General features: G+C 44.2%; 1 protein-coding gene across 1 annotated transcript in view; it reads left to right on the top strand.

Moving 5' to 3' along the window:
* The first annotated feature begins 13,790 nt into the window (after positions 1-13,790).
* Positions 13,791-22,161, top strand: part of CREBL2 (cAMP responsive element binding protein like 2) — a 31,889-nt gene continuing 23,518 nt past the window's right edge. The window contains exon 1 of the mRNA XM_003265515.2: positions 13,791-14,151. Coding sequence (XP_003265563.1) covers positions 14,137-14,151 — 15 coding nt within the window. The 5' untranslated portion in view covers positions 13,791-14,136. The remainder of the gene's footprint in view (positions 14,152-22,161) is intronic.

Here is a 22,161-nt window from a genome sequence, read left to right as displayed (position 1 = left end):
ATTGAGTAAGTGATAGGAGTCTAAATTCAATCTTGCTGTTTATCATTCTATTTGCCCATCCATCAGTTCTTGGTAATACATGTTAATAGGCATGGTCTGGGAAAACGAAGTGCACTGAGAATTTTTAGTCTAACTGCTGTGTGTCCATTACAGGTATCACTCATCTTGCAAAATGGATATCGTTCAGCAAAATTAAAAATGAAAGACTTCTCTAGAGTAAAATCCATATCCTACTAACATTTCAGAAGTTAATGTTCTTTCCCAGACACAATAGATTGGATTAAAATTTTGATTAAAGAAGGGATTAAGATAATTTCTGGAACATATATTGGGCATTACCATGTAGCTGCACTACGTATTTATGGGGGCATCCCAATGGTTCCTTTGTCACTTGTTGCATGTATATGACAGAAAGAACCTGAAGGGCAATGAAGTCAGGACACTTGGCCTGTGGTCCTCCAGTCCCACCTCCATCTGACCAAGGGTGAGACACTTTTAAAGAGTTTTTGTTCAGTCATCAGATATTGGGAAGGGTTACTATATGGCAGGCCCTTACACTCAGTTATATTCAGTTCTGTATACCATACCACCATATGGCATATATTACGAGTATGGTATAATCTAGTGTAATAAAATGTTAATAAATAAATAAAATAGGCCGGGCGCGGTGGCTCAAGCCTGTAATCCCAGCACTTTGGGAGGCCGAGGCGGGCGGATCACGAGGTCAGGAGATCGAGACCATCCTGGCTAACACAGTGAAACCCCGTCTCTACTAAAAATACAAAAAATTAGCCGGGTGTGTTGGCGGGCGCCTGTAGTCCCAGCTACTCGGGAGGCTGAGGCAGGAGAATGGCGTGAACCCGGGAGGCGGAGCTTGCAGTGAGCCGAGATCGCGCCACTGCACTCCAGCCTGGGGCACAGAGCAAGACTCCGTCTCAAAAAATAAAAAATAAATAAATAAATAAATAAATAAATAAATAAATAAATAAAATAATAAAATAAGAGGTATAGAGAGCTGCCAACTGCATGAGAACAAGCCAAGTTCTCTCAGATTTGTCACTCTCCTGCTTAAACCTTCAGTAGCTCCCCAGCACCTTCAAATTAAGTCCACATCCCAAGCTTGGCATTCAAGGTGCTTCGTCATCTATCACCTGTCCACTTCTTTGGCCTCAGCTCTTGACACTGCTCTCATCTCTTGAGATGCCTATGTTACACTCAAATCTAATTATTTGCAGTCCCCACCCCCCCATTATTTCACAGAACTATGACTTTGCAAATGTTTCTTTTCCTGCCTGCTTGGAAAAACATGTACTCAGTGTTTGAGACCTGGCTCAGAAATCAGCCTTTCTGTAAAGGCTTGCCCTGGTTCCTCTCTATATTTTCTGAATACCTTTATTATCACACTTAACACACTATATTGAAGTTATTCATTTACATTCTTAAGGAAGTTTGGAAATGAAATGTAAAATAAATCCCCATTAGTGTGTAAGCTCCTTGAGGGCAGAGGCCCTATCTAGTTAATCTTTGTATTTCTAGTATATAGCACAGCGCCTGCTCAACACACTTTGCAAATGATAAAAGATAGATAAAAGAATGAATTTGTTATACTATAGCTGAAGGATTTCTCTGTAGTTTGACATTTCTTAATATAGTGACCAATCCAGTAAAACCTGCATCTCTCCTGGATTCCATGTTATCTCTACCTCTGTCCTACAGGCACTACTCATAGCATTATATTGAAGGTCCTGTAAAATTCATTTATTTTAAAACATACTAAATCAGCAAGCATATATCATTTATATCTTGACAGTGTACTTTAAAGCAGATGCTTCAGTTTTTCTTCCTTCACATAGCTAGCGTCTCTCCAGACAAGCTTAGATAGCAACCTGTTTTCTTTGGCAAATTGATTAATGGGGACATTACTCATATGCCTGGTTGTATGACATTTCCAATAACATTGTCATTTTGTTTATGGAGTGGTGGGTAAAAATATCCAGGAATTTACTACCAGTGGAGGAACCACCTGTTTGCTGGAAACATTAAAGAGGAAAAACTGGAGAGGCAGCTCTCTTGGAGAATGCTGAAAAAGGTCTAATTCCATCACGAGCCTGCCCCACAACAAACCACCTCCCAGTGGCACCTGTGGAAACAGGAGAACAGCCTTGCTGTGCATCTTAGCACTTTGGCTGGGGACTGAGCTGCCTTGCAGGGACCTGGTGAAACTGCAGAGGTAGCTTTTCTCATGCCTGAAGGGTAGCAGAGTAAAGGGGGTTGGGGAGAGCTGCCCAGCACTGTGTCAGTGGCAAGGAGTGGATTTAGGAGTAGGAAAAAGGGAGAAACGCATGAATGGGTGGAGGGTTGGGAAGTGGCAGGGCGTGGTGGAGGCACACTGGGGAGTAGGCAGGGACCCAACTGTTATGACAGAAAATTGGGCAGGTGTAATCAGCCTACACCTTCCACCTCACCTCAGAGAACTTACAGCATAGGGGGCGGAGTGGGCGACCACGAAGAGAAGGTATGATCTCGACCTCTGGAAGCCATGGGCAGGAAGGTTACCAGCACGTATTTGAGCCTCACCTGCAGCAGCAAGAACAGAGCAGGTGAACAGGCACATTCCATGCTGAGTGGGAAAGGGAAACACACTAAAGGCTTGAAGTTTTCCAAGACAAAACAAAGCCAACTGCGGAAACCTTTAAGAATTAGGGAAAGGATGATCCCCCCTCCCAAGAACTTTCTGTCTTAAAAAACAAAACAACAGAAATAACAGAACACAACACAAGAACCACGTGCTAAAAGGGGAAGGGGGAAGCTGTGGTGGAGGAGCTAAGTCCAGGCTGATGACCCGGGTGCTGAACACCGTGGGAAAAGATCAAGGTTTCTTGTGCAATCCTTCCCTGCATTTGCGTCAGCCAGCACAAGGCCATCTTGAACTGGCAGCGGTCAATTCAAGAAGCTTATGTGAAAGGCAACATTCCTTAAGACAAAATGACTTTCTATCCTACTTCCGGAGAAATATCTAGAAGCCAGGGCTTCAGTGTAAAGCAAATCTACAAAATTCACAATGATATGTATGTTCTCCTGGTAAAATGTGGAAGGAGGGTGTTGCTACTTTCGTGTTTTGAATCTCATTATTGCGAGGGCAGCAGGAGTGTTAGGAGAGGCCGTAGCTCTAAACTCTTAGGACTTTAAAATTCCTATGCTATGTTATAAAATAATCCCTGTAACAGAATAGTTATATAAACTCCCAGTTCTAATAATACTATTTTATTGGGGAAACAAGGTGTTTGTCTAATTTTTGAAAATTAAAGGAACAAAGAGCTTAGTCATTTGTGTGAAAAATATGTATATGCCTTCACCAAGTTCCTATAGATCACTGTGGCTATGTGTCCAAAAGTTTCCAGCAGAAGGCCCCAGGAAATGTTGGGCAGCACCAAGTCCAGAACAGGAATGAAAACAGAATATTTATTTTACTCAGATTAAAAACAAGCCCCAAACAGGCCGGGCACGGTGGCTCATGCCTGTAATCCCAGCTCTTTGAGAGGCTGAGGCAGGTGCATCACCTGAGGTCAGGAGTTCAAGACCAGCCTGGCCAACATGGTGAAGCCCCATCTCCAAAAATACAAAAATTAGCCAGGCAGGGTGGCATTTGCCTGTAATGCCAGCTACTCGGAAGGCTGAGGCAGGAGAATTGGTTGAGCCTGGGAGGTGGAGGTTGCAGTGGGCTGAGATCGCGCCACTGCACTCCAGCCCGGGTGACAGAGCGATACTTCGTCTCCAAAACAACAACAAAAAAAACACAAGCAAACAAACAAGCAAAACTATCATTCACACACAAACGGAAGAGCTTGCTGAGGCAACTTTGGTGATTGTCTCTGGAAAGGGGTGATGATGTCAGGAACTGTTCAGAAAAGGCCAGTGGAAGACTTTATGGGGGGCTAGGTGTGAGGAAACATCTTTTTGAAACAGTGCCTTTCACCTCGAATAGGTAAAAGCTGAGAAATGGCATTATGTGAGTCTATAAAAATAATAAACAGTAGGCATAGAATCAGCATGGGCTTGCTTATGAAATAAGGATGAAAGAGTACTCTGAAACTTTTTTGAAATAAGCTTAGAATACATTTTTAAAGGACTATTTCATGGAGCAAGCAAAAAAAGTATCTTTCTTTTCTTTTTTAAATAATTTTATTCTTTTTCTTTCTATTTCTAAAAATCTTATAACCTTCAGTTTCATCTCCAAAAAAAAATTTTTTTTTTTGAGACAGGGTCTCACTCTGTCACCCAGGCTGTAGTGCAGTGGCATAATCTCAACTCACTAAAACTTCTGCCTTTCAGTCTCAAGCGATCATCCCACCTCAGCCTCCGGAGTAGCTAAGACTATAGGTACGTGCCACCAGGCCTGGTTAATTTTTTCTATTAAAAAAAATCTTGGCCAGGTGCGGTGGCTGACATCTGTAATTCCAGCATTTTGGGAAGCCGAGGCTGGTGGATCATGAGATCAGGAGCTCGAGACCAGCCTGGCCAAGATGGTGAAACCCCATCTCTACTAAAAATACAAAAAAAAATTAGCCAAGTGTAGTGGCGGGCGTCTGTAATCCCAGCTACTTGGGAGGCTGACAGGAGAATCGCTTGAACCTGGGATGCAGAGGTTGCAGTGAGCAGACATCACGACACTTGTACTCCAGCCTAGGCGACAGAGTGAGACTCTGTCTCGAAAAAAAAAAAGTCTTTACCGGGAGCCTGAGGTGAGAGGAACACTTGAAGGCCAGGAGGTGGAGACCAGGCTGGGCAACATAGTGAGATTCCGTTACCCAACCCCCACCTCCTTTACAATTTTTTTTTTTAAATGCTGGGCATATTAGCCCAGCTACTTGGGAGACTGAGGCAGGAGGATCACTGAAGATCACTGAAGCCCAAGAGTTTGAGGTTACAGTAAACTATGATTGTGCCACTGCACTCCAGCCTGGACACATATATGCATAACAGAGCCAAAAGTGGCTACTAAGCAAAATTACGCTATCAAACTTTTAGGGATGGCCGAGCGCAGTGGCTCATGCCTGTAATCCCAGCGCTTTGGGAGGCCAAGGTGGGTGGATAACCTGAGGTCGGGAGTTCAAGACCAGCCTGACCAACATGGAGAAACCCCGGCTCTACTAAAAATACAAAATTAGCCGGGCATGGTGATGCATGCCTGTAATCCTAGCTACTTGGGAGGCTCAGGCAGGAGACTTGCTTGAACCTGGGAGGTAGAGGTTGTGTTGAGCCAAGATGCGCCATCGCACTCCAGCCTGGGCAACAAAAGCGAAACTCCGTCTCAAAAAAAATATGTGTATATATATATAACATTAGCTACAACAACTATGCCCTCTAACAAAGAACTGTTGTTGGTGACAGAAATAGCATGTTAGGTTAGATTCCAAGTGACAATACCTTCATTCCTACAAGAGACAATATTCACATAAACATTTTTGGAAACCATTAAGTGTTATTATTACTAAAAATTTTATAATTTATCACAAAATATTAGGTGCTATGTTGTTTGCGTAACATTGAATTAACTAAAGAATGACATTAACTACCTTCAGATGTAAACGAATGTTTTGGAGAACAATTCTTTGTACAAGCAGAAAGATTTAAAGATAAAGCCGACAATGGAAATCTTTCTATACAGATGAAGGAAGCCTTTTCAAGTTAAAGGAGGCCGGGCGCGGTGGCTCACGCCTGTAATCCCAACACTTCGGGAGGCCGAGGGGGGCAGATCACCTGAGGTCAAGAGTTCAAGACCCGTCTGGCCAACATGGCAAAACCCTGCTTCCACTCAAAATACAGAAATTAGCTGGGCATGGTGGTGGGCGCCTGTACACTTGATCTTAGCCAAAAGGCCGAGAAGCAGTAAGGGTGCCTGTAATCCCTGCTACTTGGGAGGCTGAGGCAGGAGAATCGTTTGAACCCGGGAGGTGGGGGTTGCAGTGAGCCGAGATCACACCACAGTACTCTAGCCTGGGCAACAGAGTGAGACTCTGTCTCCAAAAAAAAAAAAAAAAAGTCAAAGGAATTGAAAATATGCTTTTATGCTTTAAAATATGTAGATCATATAAATCAAAAAATAAATATGCGTGATTACTATATGATCCCAAACAGAAAAATCAGAATATCCATAGAATTGTAAAGTAAGCCGAAAGAAAGAGATATTTACATCTAGCAATAGACAGTACATAACTTAGAGTCAAGAAATGTTGGGCCCGGCGCGGTGGCTCACGCCTATAATCCCAGCACTTTGGGAGGCTGAGGTGGGTGGATCACCTGAGGTCAGGAGTTCAAGACCAACCTGGCTGCCCAACATGGCGAAACCCCGTCTCTACTAAAAATACAAAAATTAGCCAGGTGTGGTGGTACACACCGGTAATTCCAGCTACTCAGGAGGCTGAGGCAGGAGAATCGCTCGAATCCGGGAGGCAGAGGTTGCAGTGAGCTGAGACTGTGCCACTGCACTCTAGCCTGGGGGACAGAGCAAGACTCTGTATAAAAAAAAATAAATAAATAAAAGAAATGTTGTTAGCACTTAAATCCCCATAAATATTTGTGGCTTTTCGAAAATATCTTTATGGTCATAAGTAGGTTTGATAGCATTTCAAATACATAGCTTGTATTTTTTTCTTAGAAATGGGGAAGATTGAAGCAAAAAATGGAACAGTTAAGGCTATTTATGAAGTAAGAAATGGTTCCCCTGCTACTCTTGTGAAGTTTCTAGGTACCAAAAGCAAACTTCCTCCTAACGACTCAGGGTTCCAATATTTTCTCCCTTAAAAATACAAGATCCAGAAGAGGAGCCCTGTCAGATTTCCATTCCACAAAAACGCTGGGCTTACCAACCTTACACTGAAAACAAAAAGCTCAAAAGTGGACTGTGAAACCTGCTTTTTAAAAAAAGGGTTTCAAGCAATAAGTGTAACATGTGCCACAGCAAGTTTAGACATCTGCAGGTCTGATGCAGTCATCTCCTGAGGGTTTACCCAACAGATACACACAGGGCCAGGCATCTTTTCTTCTTTAGCAGCAGAAGAAAAATGTGCTCTTTATTGCCAAAAATAAACACTTTTTAAAAGACGACTTCTGTTCATCAATAAATATCCCTTCCTTTCTATAGTGGATCTCTGGTTTTCTCCAGGCTGCCTAATTAACTGCTTTGGGTGTGTTCCTAACTGGAGACAGTGCTGAGCGGTCAGGGCCAGAGCCTTCGTTAAGGAGAAATGAAATACTCCTCCTGTGTACGTAGGAGGTGCCCTTGGTCCCGCCGGCCACTGCCACCACCACCATCACCACCAAACTAAATGATCAGGCTCTTGGTGGTGAAGGGGTTCATAACCGCTGGGTAGAGAAAGGAATATTAGGTTTATTGGCGGGGAGGGGACAGCCAGGGTCTAATGCTATTCCCAGAAGGTTACTCTCACATTAGGGACACCTGGGAATTTGAAGTGCTAGTGGCCCTGGGGAAAGGACTGGAAGGATTTTAAGCCCCTTGAATGAACGCTGTGGCACTCAATCCTAACACCAGAAATCTAAGGTACAACTGAAAATTACTCCTTTTGGACAGAAAGGAACAGAAGGGAGAATTGGTTTTATTTTTTCGGGTTGTTTGTTTTTTGTTTTTTTTGAGATGGAGTCTCGCTCTGTCGCCCAGGCTGGAGTGCAGTGGCGCAATCTCGGCTCCCTGCCAGATCTGCCTCCTGGGTTCATGCCATTCTCCTGTCTCAGCCTCCCGAGTAGCGGGGACTACAGGCGGCCGTCACCACACCCAGCTAATTTTTCGTATTTTTAGTAGAGACGGGGTTTCACTGTGTTAGCCAGGATGGTCTCCATCTCCTGACCTCGTGATCTGCCCGTCTCAGCCTCCCAAAGTGGTGGGATTACAGGGGTGAGCCACCGTGCCCGGCCGAGAATTGTTAAAGAAGGTACCTGACTATACTTTCTTCAGCTCTCTCCTACCTCCCCGACCCTAACCCCCACGGGTATCCAGTGTCTACTTGCTGCTCTTCAAATGCTGAAAGCCCAACCACAGCAATCAGATCTACTCAGATTTTCCCCTATTTATAACATCTATCCTCCAAAACCATATATTCCTCTTTTCTCCCCCATGTAAATCTTGTGTTAAATTAATATTTAGGGAGCAGGTAAGAGAAAAAAAAGCATATCTATACTAAGATGTAAATGACTAATAGGGATGCTCAGAAAGCCCTCTCTTACAAAGGGTTGCTCAGTTTTAAACAGTTGCTTATTGGCCAAATAAATACATTTTCTATTATTTCCTCAAATAAGGGCACATTTTATTCTTTCTCACTGGGCGAGGGACGTATGTGGCTTAGAAACAGCAACAGTAGGCCAGTCACGGTGGCCTGTAATTCCAGCACTTTGGGAGGCCGAGGCAGGTGGATTACCTGAGGTTGGGAGTTTGAGACCAGGCTGGCCAACATGGTGAAAGCCCGTCTCTACTAAAAATACAAAAATTAGCTGGGTGTGGTGACGCACGTCTGTAATCCCAGCTACTCGGGAGGCTGAGGCAGGAGAATCGCTTGAACCTGGGAGGCAGAGGTTGCAGTGAGTCGAGATCACGCCACTGCACTCCAGCCTGGGTGGCAGAGTGAAGACTCCGTCTCAAAAAAAAAAAAAAAAAAGAAAGAAACAGCAACAGTATTTTAAGTAGAAAAGAGTAAATAGTACAGTATCAAGAACTACTGTTGTTGCGTTTGAAGGGAAGCTTTTAGTATGTTGGTGAAGAGGAAGAGGTGAGGGAAAGTTTGAGCTTGGAAGGTTTTAGTTCCTTGAGCTTCAATTTCTCTTCCTTATTTTTATGCTGATTGAGTCTCTTTTTCCTTGTCAACAGACTGCTTCAGTACTTCTTGGCTTTATTTATTTATTTTGCTCCTGCTAACAAGCTGGAGGCTGAGTTATGTGCTCAGTCTGAAAATGTTCCTTTTGACTGTTGCCTCTGAACTTTCTAACCAATACAGAGAGTAAATAGGTACTGTGCTGTATGCAAATGTAGGCATATTTGTCCGTGTAGGCCAAAGGAGGGGAGGCATGTTGCAAAATGCCTTCAGAACAAAAACAAACTTTTCCAATAGAATATTTTATAGCCTTTTGAAAATAAGCTAAACTTTTAGAAAACAAAAAGTACAGAGGAATACTTATCTATAAAATAAATTGACAAAAACCACACACAAAACAAAACATGACTAATACTTCAACAGTGAGTTCACCTCAAGCATTTCATGAATTTCACATGACCCACCCACTTTTTCTCTGTACCTCTGAGGATTACCATATTAGCGGCAATAATACTCTTGTTGTTCAAGTGCCAGATTTACATATCAACGTAGCCGTGGCATTCCTGAATGTAGAATATTGTACTGCTCGCCTCGTTTGTGGTTTCTATAATAAGGTTAATTTTTGTTCCCTTACCCTCCTCACTTAATCTCATGCCACCCCCTACCTTTCTTCAATTAGTGGTTTGTTTTTTACTTTGAATAGTTTTTCTCCTTTCCTTTCTCAGTCTCTGTGTCATGATTTGAACTATTCTCAAATTCACTGTACAAACCATGCTGCGTTTAAAACTTTTTATCACCCAGCCATGGATGATCAATTCTTTGAAAAGACAAGCCAAAGACAGAGAAGTTATGAATGGGCATTTCTAGGATGACTATGGGATACCTTCTTCCCCAAGTTTAGGATGTGTGGTAAGATGGGTCAGAAGTTACCATGGTAGATTTCATGGCCATCTTTGTCTTTTTTTTTGAGATGGAGTCTCGCTCTGTCACCCAGGCTGGAGTGCAGTGGTGCAATCTCGGCTCACTGCAAGCTCTGCCTCCTGGGTTCACGCCATTCTCCTGCTTCAGCATCCCGAGTAGCTGGGACTACAGGGGCCTGCCACCATGGCTGGCTAATTTTTTGTATTTTTAGTAGAGATGGGGTTTCACCGTGTTAGCCAGGATGGTCTGGATCTCCTGACCTCATGATCTGCCTGCCTCGGCCTCCCAAAGTGCTGGGATTACAGGCATGAGCCACCACGCCCAGCCCATCTTTGTCTTTTCCTTGGTACGCCTTTAAAAAAAAAATTGCTATTTCTAGATTTTATTGGAGATGGATCTAGCAAAAATTTCCAGAATTGCATCAGACATTTTTCATTTCCAATGGATGTTTGGAAAGGGTTGGACAGTTTTAAAATTTTCAGACTCAAACATGTCAAACTGGCCAGGTGCAGTGGCTCACACCTGTAATCCCAACACTTTGGGAGGCCAAGGTGGGCTGATCACCTGAGGTCAGGAGATTGAGACCATCCTGGCCAACATGGTGAAACCCTGTCTCAACTAAAAATACAAAAATTACCTGGGCATGGTGGCACATGCCTATAATCCCAGCTACTTGGGAGGCTGAGGTAGGAGGATTGCTTGAACCCGGGAGGCAGAGGTTGCCGTGAGCCGAGATCCTGCCACTGCACTCCAGCCTGGTAACAGAGCTAGACTCCACCTCAAAAAAGAAAATAAAAAAAGTGTCAAACTAAATGGAAAGTCAGCTGGGGCCTAACAAGCTATTTTAATGAGCATTCTTTCTCTGTGATGTTCCCCAGGGGATATGAGCCCAAGAAGACCCATGTGGCCCAGGGAGTAACATGATCATCTTGGCTCTGTTTAGACACTTGTACCCAGCGGTAAGGGGACCAGGAGGCAGACAGATAGATGAGGGCATGGAGGCATGCAGACCCATTAGGAGTGGATGTGCACCATGCTACTTAGAAAGTTACTACAAGAAACTCCACAGCAGTGACAGAGGCTTGATGCAACATAGGCCAACAGTGCCTCTATGTGGGGTGTCTGAGAGTATATGAAATGTGTTTCTGAGTGTTGGGGAGGGAGTGAAGAGAGGAGAAATATATGTGTTTTTTAAAGGAATTGCATGCCTTGGAGGTTCTTTTTGAGAAGATGGTATAGGAAAAAAAGATTGAGAACCACGGATATAGAACACACCCAGGATGCTGAGAGCACATTCTTCCCCTAACCACTTAAAAAACACTTTGCTGTGTTTGCTCTTCTAATCAGTCTGATGCACAGCTTTCCCTGCCCACCATAAGTTTTACATCCTCTTACCTTCAACTTATCAGCACATAGATATTAAACTTGATTTGTATTATTTTTCACCAGATGCTTTGTTTAGTGAATGATCTAAGTTTTCTGTATGTCACCTCCTGGATTATAAAGTCCTTGAGGATTTACACTGTACTTTTAGAAGTTAATACACCTGCTGGGCGCAGTGGCTCATGCCTGTAATCCCAGCACTTTGGGAGGCCGAGGTGGGTGGATCACGAGGTCAGGAGATAGAGACCATCCTGGATAACACGGTGAAACCCAGTCTGTACTAAAAATACAAAAATTAGTTGGGCGTGGTGGTGGGCGCCTGTAGTCCCAGCTACTCGGGAGGCTGAGGCAGGAGAATGGCGAGAACCCAGGAGGCGGAGCTTGCAGTGAGCCGAGATCGCGCCACTGCACTCCAGCCTGGGTGACAGAGCGAGACTCCGTCTCAAAAAAAAAAAAAAAAAATAGTTGCCTGGGACATACTTTCCTAAAAGAGTATTTGCGGTTTATCTGAAATTAGAATGTAATTGGGTATTCTGTGTCTATATTGCTAAATCTGGGAACTCTACCTCGGTTAGATTTTGCAAGGGTTGACAAAGCACTCTGTGAGTCTTTGAAGAGGTGTGAGCCAAAGGGCTCTTCAGGAGCGGCATTGACAAATATGCAATCTTTGTCAAGTTCTCAAAGGCCCGAGGTAGGCCAAAACAAAAACAACAGTAAAAACAAGCTCACTGACTTTATTAAATGAGGACACAGCCAGTTATTTTAAAAATAACTTTATTGAGATATAATCCACTCATTTAAAGTGGTTTAACTACAGTTAAACTACAATTTAGTGGTTTTTAATATATTCACAGGGTGTGCAACCATCACCAAAATCAATTTTAGATCATTTTCTTTTTTTTTTTTGAGTCAGAGTTTCACTCTTGTTGCTCAGGCTGGAGTGCGATGGCATGGTCTGAGCTCACTGCAATCTCCGCCTCCTGGGTTCAAGCCATTCTCCTGCCTCAGCCTCCCGCGTAGCTGGGATTACAGTATGCTCCCCCAGGCCCAGCCAACTTTGTATTTTTAGTAGAGATGGGTTTCTCCATGTTGGTCAGGCTGGTCTCGAACTCCTGACCTCAGGTGATCCGCCCACCTCGGCCTCCCAAAGTGCTGGGATTACAGGCATGAGCCACCATGCCCGGCTGAATTTTAGATCATTTTCATCACCTCAAAACAAACCCAGTACTCATTAACCGTCACTCTCCTTTCCAGGATCCCTCCATCCCTGCCATTCTTCAACCCTAGCCCTTGGCAACCACTAATGGATTTTTTGGTCTATTTAGATGTGCCTGTTCCAGACACTTCATTATAAATAGAATCATACAATATGTGGCCTTTTGTGTCTGGCTTCTTTCACTTCACATCAAGTTTTCAAGGTTCAGACATATTGTAGTGTGTATATGCCTTCATTTTTTTTCATTGCTGAATAATACTTCTTTCCTTTTTTTTTGAGACAAGAGTCTTGCTCTGTTGCCCAGGCTGGAGTGTGGTGATCACAGCTCACTTCAGCCTCCAACTCCAGGGCTCAAACGATCCTCCCACCTGGGCCTCCCGAGTGGCTAGGACTACAAGCACCACCACCACACCCAACTAATTTTTAAAATTTTTTGTAACACACCCAATTAATTTTTAAATTTTTTTTTTTTAGAGACAGAATCTTACTATATGGGTCTTCTTCCTTCTTCTTCTTTCTTCTTCCTCTTCCTTCCTTCTTTCTTCTTCTTTCTTCTTCTCCTTCTGTTCTTCTTCCTTCTTTCATCTTTTTTTTTTTTTTTATACGGTGTCTGGCTCTGTCACCCAGGCTGGAGTGCAGTGGTGCAATCTCGGCTCATTGCAGCCTCTGCCTCTCAGGCCCAAGTGATCCTCTCATGTCAGCCTCCCCAGTAACTGGGATTACAGGCATGTGCCACCACACTCGACTAATTTTTGTATTTTTTTGTAGAGACTGGTTTTGCTATGTTGCCCAGGCTGGTCTCGAACTCCTGGGCTAAAGCAATCCTCCCATCTCGGCCTCCCAAAGTGCTGGGATTACAGGCGTGACCCACTGCCCCTGGCCAGTATTTCTTTATTTGTATAGTCCACACTGGTTTATCCATTCATCCAGTAATGGACATTTGCGTTGTTTCCACGTTTTGACTATTATGAATAATGCTGCTAGGAAAGAACATTTATATACAAGTTTTTGTGTAGTCATTCGTTTTAATTTCTCTTAGGTATGGGAGTGGCCAATATTCTGAGGAACTGCCAAATTTCTTCCCAAAGTAGCTGTACTATTCTACATTCTTAGTTTTTGTTTTTCGTTTTCTTAAAATAAAGAACCTTTAGGGTTTTCTCAGCGTCCCAGAGTAGGGCCTGCTTCCGGCACCCCGCCTTCGGGGCTGCCTCCGCAGAGCCCCAAACTCCCGTCCCCGCCATTCCAGGCCCTGGCACTTAGGAGCCAAAACTTTAGGTCAGGCGCACTTTGGGCCTCCAGCCCAGCCCCGCCTCCTCAGCGCTAGCTAGTAGGCAAAAGGAAAACAGCTGCCCCTTAATGAGGCTATGTGGACATTGTAGTTTTTTTTCCAGTCAGCAGCGCAGAGACTGTGATAAGAAAAATCACAATTCCCAGAATGCCGCGGTGCTACGGCAGCCGAAGGGGCCATTCCGCGTGCGGCGCTCCCGCCCACTCTCCGGTCTCGGCGGCTCTCCAGAGCGTCTGTAAACACCCAGAGACTGTCATGGAGGGGGAGGAGGAGGCGGCGGCGGCGAAGGGAGGCGTTTGGGGCCGCCTCCAGGGTCCGCTCTGCCATTCCTGAACTGGTCCCTCGTCCCCGTGACTCTGGCATCAGGGAAGCGAACTGTTAGGCGAGAGGAGGAGGCAGCCAGAACCATATCCCCTTCTTCCTCGGGGCGGGGGCCGGGCCAGGCCGGCTGAGCCGGGGGAGGGCTCCGGGAGGGAGTGCCTGGCCAGGCCGGCCTGTCTGCCGAGATGGATGACAGTAAGGTAAGTCTTGTGGTTTGCACGCGCCGCCGCCTGCTTGTCGCTCAATGCTAGTCCCGCGGCTGAACCTCCGCTGTGTAGTCCACGCCAACACCCAAGAGACACCTGCCTAAAACATCCCTGCGCCTCTCCAGTCCACTGCCCGATGGTACCCAGCCAGGAGATCAGGGAACACCGGGGCTGCGTTTTTCCAGGAGGGGCCCTCTCTGGAAATTTTTCACTCCCAGGGCAACCCTGTTTGCTAGCTTTCCAGGTAGTGCAACCCCTAGTCCTTAACTTTCCTGTCGAGATAAATGAAGAAACTACTGTACTTTTTCTTCTTGCACTCTTTTGCTGCCTCCTACCCTGTCTCCAGTGTGGAGACTTTAGTGCACTCTGAACCAGCCTTATTCCCCTTGACGATTCCCCTTTCTTCTCTCAGGCTCCCTTACTCAATGCCCCATTCATATAATCAGTTCACTCCCCCTCTGAGCTATTTTCCTGTGGTTGGTTGGAACACCGCTAAGCTCCTGTTGCTATTTGGCCAGTCTGGAGTTTAACCTCCACTAGAAAGCCTTCTCTAAAAAAATACTGGTTTTCCTCTTGTTAACCTTAATAGCCCATCACCATCCAATTTCCCTGTCCAAATCACTTACTTTATGATTGTAAGATAATACATAATGTTCATTATTGGTTAATCCAAATAGTTTATCCATGTATAGCCTTTCTTTCTTTATTTATTTATTGAGACGGAGTTTTGCTCTTGTCGCCCAGGCTGGAGTGCAATGGCGCGATCTCGGCTCGCCACAACCTCCGCCTCCCGGGTTCAAGCTTTTCTCCTGCCTCAGCCTCCGGAGTAGCTGGGATTACAGGCATGCACCACCATGCCCAGCTAATTTTGTATTTTTGGTAGAGACGGGGTTTCTCCGTGTTGGTCAGGCTGGTCTCGAACTCCCAGTCTCAGGTGTCCGCTCGCCTCGGCCTCCCAAAGTGCTGGGATTACAGGTGTGAGCCACTGCACCTGGCCGCCTTTCTCTCTTTACATCTACCCACATTAGTGTTGTTTAGTTTTATTTCCTGAAGATAGGGATGCTCAGGGATTTGCTTATTGATGTTTCAGGTTGTTTTGGAATTGGACTTTTTTATTTTAAGGAATCAGACTTCTAAAATTTGCCAGTTTTTAAAGTAAAAACCGTCCTTCTTTGTGCTTCTCAGCGTCTTCTGTTTCACAGCCTCTGGCATACTCTTTACGATAGCTTTGTCCTTTGTTTGGGTGTCTTTTTTTGCTGCTGCTGCAGTTTTTGTTTCACATATCCTCAGATTCAAAAAATTTCCAACTTCTCTGTGTTCCTTGTTTTATTCTTTCCTTCTTGTTTTCTCTTCCTCTTCATGTAGAAGGCTGTGAGGAAGTGACAGATGGAAGGGAAAGCCCAGTGCAGTACTCTGGAATTGTTACTCACCTAGAGGAACGGATTGCTTATGAAGTAGTAAACCCCTCTTAATAGGAAGTGGTATTTCCAAGACAGAAAGGGGGTGCGTTTCAGGAAGTTATCAGCTCTTAGAGTGCTTAATATGCTCAGTACACACATTAATTCCCTTGACAAGAATCTTGCCCTTGTTTGTTTACAACAATGCCAACAGAATGCGGGATAACATTGTAGACTCTTCTAGTTTTGCCATAGTAACATTCGTGGGGTATGATACTGGGGAAGTGGTATTTCCAAGACAGAAGGGGAGCGTTCTGAAAGTTTTCCAGAAAAATCAGCAAGTAATATTTTTTTTTTTTTTTTTTTGCTTTGAATATTTCTTTGGGGAGGGAAGGGGAGGGGACATCACACTTCTTTCTTTCTTTTTTTTTTTTTTGAGACGGAGTCTCTGCTCTATCGCCCAGGCTGGAGTGCAGTGTGCAGTGGCGCAATCTTGTCTCACTGCAACCTCCGCCTCCTGGGTTCAAGCAATTCTCCTGCCTCAGCTTCCTGAGTAGCTGGGACTACAGGCGTGTGCCACCACACCCAGCTAAATTTTTATTTTTCGTAGAGACAGGGTTTCACCATGTTGATCAGGCTGGTCTCAAACTCCTGAGTGACCTCAGGTGATCCACCCACCTTGGTCTCCCAAAGTGCTAGGAATACAGGTGTGAGCCACTGCGCCCGGCCAGGACATCACACTTCTACTCAATGAAGATAAACGTTTTTACACCTTTCGTCTTTTTTACCCCTATTATGCCACGAATTCATAGGGAATAAGTTCTAGTAGCTCAGGCTGTTTTCCACTGGTGGAGTGCTTCAATTGAACCCAGGTACCTTTCTTATTTAGTTTCCTTTTTTTTTTGAGATAGGGTCTTGCACTGTTGCCCAGGCTGGAGTGCGTTGGTGTGATCACAATTCACCGCAGCCTCGAACTCCTGGGCTCAAAGCAGTCCTCCACCTCAGCCTCCCAAGTGGCTGGGACTACAGGAATGTACATCCATTCCTAGCTAATTTTTTGCAGAGATGAGGGTCTCACTGGCTTCTTTTTCTGATCATTTTCCCTCACACGTTTCTGGAAGCTGTCAGCTCTTAAGAGTACTTAATATGCTCAATACACACATTAATTCTCTTGGCAAGAATCTTCCCCTTTTTTGTTTACAACAAGGCCAACAGAATGCTGGGTAACATTGTAGACTCTTCCAGTTTTGCCATGTAAGATTTGTAGGGCATTACTTTTTTTTTTTTTTTTGAGATGGAGTCTGTGTCCCCCAGGCTGGAGTGCAGTGGCATGATCTCAGCTCACTGCAATCTCTGCCTCCTGAGTTTAAGCGATTCTCCTGCCCCAGTCTCCCGAGTAGGTGTGACTACAGGCATGGGCCACCATGTCTGGCTAATTTTTTTTTTGAGACAGGGTCTTGCTCAGTTAGTCGCCCAGGCTTGATGCAGTGGCGCAGTCTTGGCTCACTGTAAACTCCGCCTCCTGGGTTCAAGTGATTCTCCTGCCTCAGCCTCCTGAGTAGCTGGGATTACAGGTGCATGCCACCACAACCGATTAATTTTTGTATTTTTATTAGAGACAGAGTTTTGCCGTGTTGGCCAGGCTGGTCTCGAACTCCTGGCCTCAAGTGATCAGCCCACCCTGGCCTCCCAAAGTGCTGAGATTACAGGCATGAGCCACTGCACCTGGCCAACTTTTTGCATTTTTTAACAGATAGGGTTTCATCATGTTGGCCAGGCTGGTCTGGAACTCCTGACCTCAGGTGATCTGTGTAAGGTACTCCCTTTTAAACAGTCCCCATTCTATTGATGCCTAAAATATCACCCTTCTTTTTTTTCTTTCTTTGAGACAGAGTCTCGCTCTGTCACCAGGCTGGAGTGCAGTGGTGCGATCTTGGCCCACTGCAACCTCTGACTCCGTGGTTCAAGCAATTCTCCTGCCTCAGCCTCTGAGCAGGGATGACAGGTGTGTGCCACCATGCCCAGCTAATTTTTGTATTTTTAGTAGAGCTGGGGCTTCACTATGTTGACCAGGATGGTCTCAATCTCCTGGTCTCGTGATCCGCCCACCTCGGCCTCTCAAAATGTTGGGATTACAGACATGAGCCACCACGCCTGGCTACAATATCACCTTTCTTGTAGGTTTCCATGTATGTGGCCAAAGGAACATCTCCATATGTTCTAAAAGGCTTGGAGAACATCTGTTGGTGCCTTTTCTCTTTCCCTTTGTGTTAATCATTTTGGTGAATTACTGGAAGATGGCAGTTCCAGCCAAAAGGCAGAAATAATATTTCATAAAAGTCTTTGCTAGCTTGATCTTTCAGTGTTAATTTTGAAATTAAATGTTAATGCTGTATCCATTATCTTGACCAGAAAATAATACTAATGTTGTGGGTATTTAAGGATGGTAGAAGAACATACTGTTCTTTATTTTTCCTAACTTGAGATTCAGAATATATTTTTTCTGATTTTCAGGTTTTTCCTTTTCAGACCTTTGAAACATTTAACAACTTTCTGAAAGTCTTCAATAATTTCAAATAAGTCCAAGAAAAATACATAGGATTTTGGGCTACTTTACTTAGCTGTAAGATCTTATAAAGGTTATTTCTAAAATTAGCAACCTGGTGGGGTGAAGGAAGGTTCAAAATGTCATTGTTTAACCTAAAAGAGTGAAGTTAAAATCTGAGGGTAAGCTATCCGTGAATTCCTTCCTAAAGGATACACAGGTAAGCACAATGAATTTGATTCTCACTCTTTATTAATTCATTGTTTTTATAAGTACTTAGAAACCAGCAGCTTTAAAAACCTTAGTGAGTATCAAAAAGAAAATTCATTTAAATGTCTCTGGATGGAGAGTGCCTCTGGAATACTCTACTTGCACTTCGAATGCATGTTGTAGTTGTAGATGAGTAATATTTACATGTCATGTACAATACTGGACTCTCCTTCAACAGTCAGGCAGTGTGAAACCGTCCTTATGTAAGGCTTTGGCAGCTCCCAGCCCTGCCTTTTCTGTGCCCTAGTTATAATCCCACAAAATTGTACTGTCCTCCTAGTATATACAGACATACACACAAAACACACTTTTCCCTCACATTCTGTATGAGTCACACTCTCTGGTCCCATTTTCCTCAGTGTGAGGGAAGACGAGGATTGGGGTTTGGAAGTATGGTGGCTGTGCCTGTGAGAGCATAAAGGATGATAAACTGGCTGACAGCAAGACCAGGGCAACAGGAAGAAGACAGAGTAGGCAGGAACAGCAGTTATAGAGAGGCAGTATTTGAGTGAGTAGGTCAGGAAACATGACGATGATGATGTGAGGGCCTCCCTTTATAAAGATTTTGTATTCTGAGTTGTTTTTACCAGTGGTGATAAATGAGTTTGCTGCGAGTTCTCCACACTCTGCCATGTAGCTGACTGGAGTGAGAGCAGGACAGATTTGAATGGGGAACAGCTTTGCCTCCCAAGTTTCTAGCAGTGTGCCTAATACAGCATAAAGTACTCATTTATAGAGATTGAATTGAATTGGATCAGGGTGACATTAAGGAGATTGCCCTGATGTACTCAGCCTTTATTAATCAGTGTGCTCCAGCTGAGCAAACCAGCCAGCACATACTTACAATGGCAAATGAGAGAAATAAAGCAAGAGATAGATTGGGCATCTCAAAGTGGGGGTTTAGGAAAGTGTTAAGTAGCAGAGCTCAAATACTGAGTAGATCTCTTACTAGGCTATTTGGGAAGGAAAAAATCTTGGCTAATTTATTTAACTTTTTTGAGCTTCCATTTCCTTATCTGTTAAATGTGGCCAATAGGTGAGGACTTGGTGAGGATTAGGGATGATGCATTTAAAGCTCTAGTACAGACTCTAACACATAGTAGGCTCTGAAAACACGTTATCATTATTATATTACCTAACAGTGATTCCTTGGGCCTTACCACAGTGCAGTAGGTCCCTGAGATGCTCATTTTAGTAATTCTTAAGTATATGCTGTTGTATAAGATTTGTAACACCTACACTACCCTTTGCTCCAGACTATGCTCCAGATGGGACAGGGGCAGTGGGGTGGGACATAAAATGAACTTAAGCTCTGTTATTAACTGTTAGATAGTGTGAGAAAGGTAGTCTCCTGAGGCCACCTCCATGTTTACCACTAGGAAAAAGTGCTTGTTTTTATGAAAATTTCTTCTCCTTGGCCAGGTGTGGTGGCTTATGCCTGTAATCCCAGCACTTTGAGAGGCCAAGGTAGGTGGATTGAGTTCAGGAGTTCAAGATCAGCATGGGCAACATGGTGAAACCTCATCTCTTCAAAAAATATAAAAAATTATCCAGGTGTGGTGGTGCGCAGCTGTAATCCCGGCTACTCAGGAGGGAGGCTGAGGCACGAGAATCGCATAAGCCCAGGAGGTGAAGGTTGCTGTGAGCCGAGATCGTGCCACTGCACTCCAGCCTGGGCAATGGAGCCAGACTCTGTCTCAAAAAAAAAAAAAAAAAAGAAAAGAGGAAAGTTTCTTCTCCCTTGACCTGCTGCATTCAATTAGAAAATAGAAATGTGTTATTTTCAGAGGCTTTGATCATAGATAGAAGGTTCTTATTTTTTGTTTTATGTTGGACTTTATTGAATGAACACATGAATAAATTGAGGTGTCAAGATCCAGTTGAGCGACTGATGCAGGAGTAGGCCGGCTACTGGCTGCAGCATGCCAATGTGAGCTGCCATTTCCCTCCACACTTCTTTTCTACCTTGTATTCTACGTGATTATCTGGAAATGAGGTTTCTTACACTTTCCTTACCCTTTTAACTCACTCCCTCTGCCAAAGTCTTCTGATTCTTTCCAGTTCTGAGTAGTTCTCAAAAAAAGTTTAATTTGGCAAAAAAATCTCTTTGACATTCCCTCATTTATCTTTTGGCTCCTTAACCATCCTCTGCTGCAGTTGAAGCTACCTCCCTTGGGCCGTGCCTTATAGCCCAGACATTTTCTGCTTTTCATGTCCTCTTACTCACATCAACACTTTCTAGAAGACCAAGACAAAAGAGCCATGTCATCTATTAAACAAATCTCTGACAGTAGACATTAATGTGCTTGCTTTCATTTCTTTTCTTTTTTTTTTTTTTTTTGAGACGGTCTCACTCTGTTGCCCACGCTGGGCACAGTGGTGCAATCATGGTTCACTGCAGCCTCCACCTCCCTGGCTCAAGCGATCCTCCCACTTCAGCCTCTGGAATAGCTGGGACCACAGGTGCCTGCCACCATGCCTGACTAATTTAAAAATATTTTTTGTAGAGACAGCCTGTGTTGTCCAGGCTGGTTTCAAACTCCTGAGCTCAAGCAATCTGCCCGCCTCTGCCTCCCAAAGTGCTGAGATTACAGACATGAGCCACCATGCCCGGCCGCCTTCCTTTCTTGTCTAGGTTACTTGCACATTTTAACTTGAGTACCTCTACAGATAATTCAGAAACCAAGGAGTAATTTAAATACCACAGAAACCAGTTGAAATGTAAGTTTAAATAACCTTAATCTCAGTTTAATCTAAGTTTAAATAACCTTATTCAGAATGTTTTGTCCTCTAAGATTTTCAGAAAAGTTTATTTATTAATTCATCCAACATTTGTTGGACACCTAATATGTACAAGGCATTGTGCTAGGCATTGGAGTTGCAAAGATAAGAGTTCATGTTGGCTCACGCCTGTAATCCCAGCACTTTGGGAGGCCGAGGCAGGTGGATCACGAGGTTAGGAGATCGAGATCATCCTGGCTAATACAGTGAAACCCCGTCTCTATTAGAAATACAAAAAATTAGCCGGGCGAGTTGGCGGGCGTCTGTAGTCCCAGCTACTCAGGAGGCTGAGGCAGGAGAATGGCGTGAACCCCAGGGGGCGGAGCCTGCAGTGAGCCGAGATCGTGCCACTGTACTCCACCCTGGGCGACAGCGAGACTCCGTCTCAAAAAAAAAAAAAAAAAAAAAAGAGTTTGTAACTGTTCTCAGGGAACATTTTATTGGGTGAGGCAGACAAATAGAAAAGTAATTACAATACAGTGAAGTAGAAAATGAGGGCAATAGAGGCAAAGTTCTTTTGGGGCAGTAAGAGTAGATGCTTAACTGTTGAAGTAGGTCAGACATGGGTTTACAGAGTAGGAATGAATCTTTAAAGAACTGGAGTCCCCTCCAAAACAGGAAAGATGGAATATCCTGTACTAAAGCATCTTGCACAGTAAAGTAAGTATTTTGGTACAGCTAGAGAAGGATCCACAGACTTTCTGTAAAGGGCCATGCACACCATATGGTGTCTGTTGGAATTATTCCACTCTGCCATTGTATCATGAAAGCAACCATAAGCAGAATATAATGAATGGGCATGGCTGTGTTCCAGTAAAACTTTATTTTCAAAAACTGGGCCAGGCACAGTGGCTCACGCCTGTAATCCCAGCATTTTGGGAGGCCAAAGCGGGCGGATCACCTGAGGTCAGGAGTTCGAGACCAGCCTGACCAACAGGGAGAAACCCCGTCTCTACTAAAAATACAAAATTAGCTGGGCATGGTGGCGCATGCCTGTAATCCCAGCTATTC

The sequence above is a fragment of the Nomascus leucogenys genome, chromosome 23, assembly GCF_006542625.1.
Source record: "Nomascus leucogenys isolate Asia chromosome 23, Asia_NLE_v1, whole genome shotgun sequence".
Lineage (NCBI taxonomy): Eukaryota > Metazoa > Chordata > Mammalia > Primates > Hylobatidae > Nomascus > Nomascus leucogenys.
This window is presented reverse-complemented; position numbering and strand designations above follow the sequence as displayed.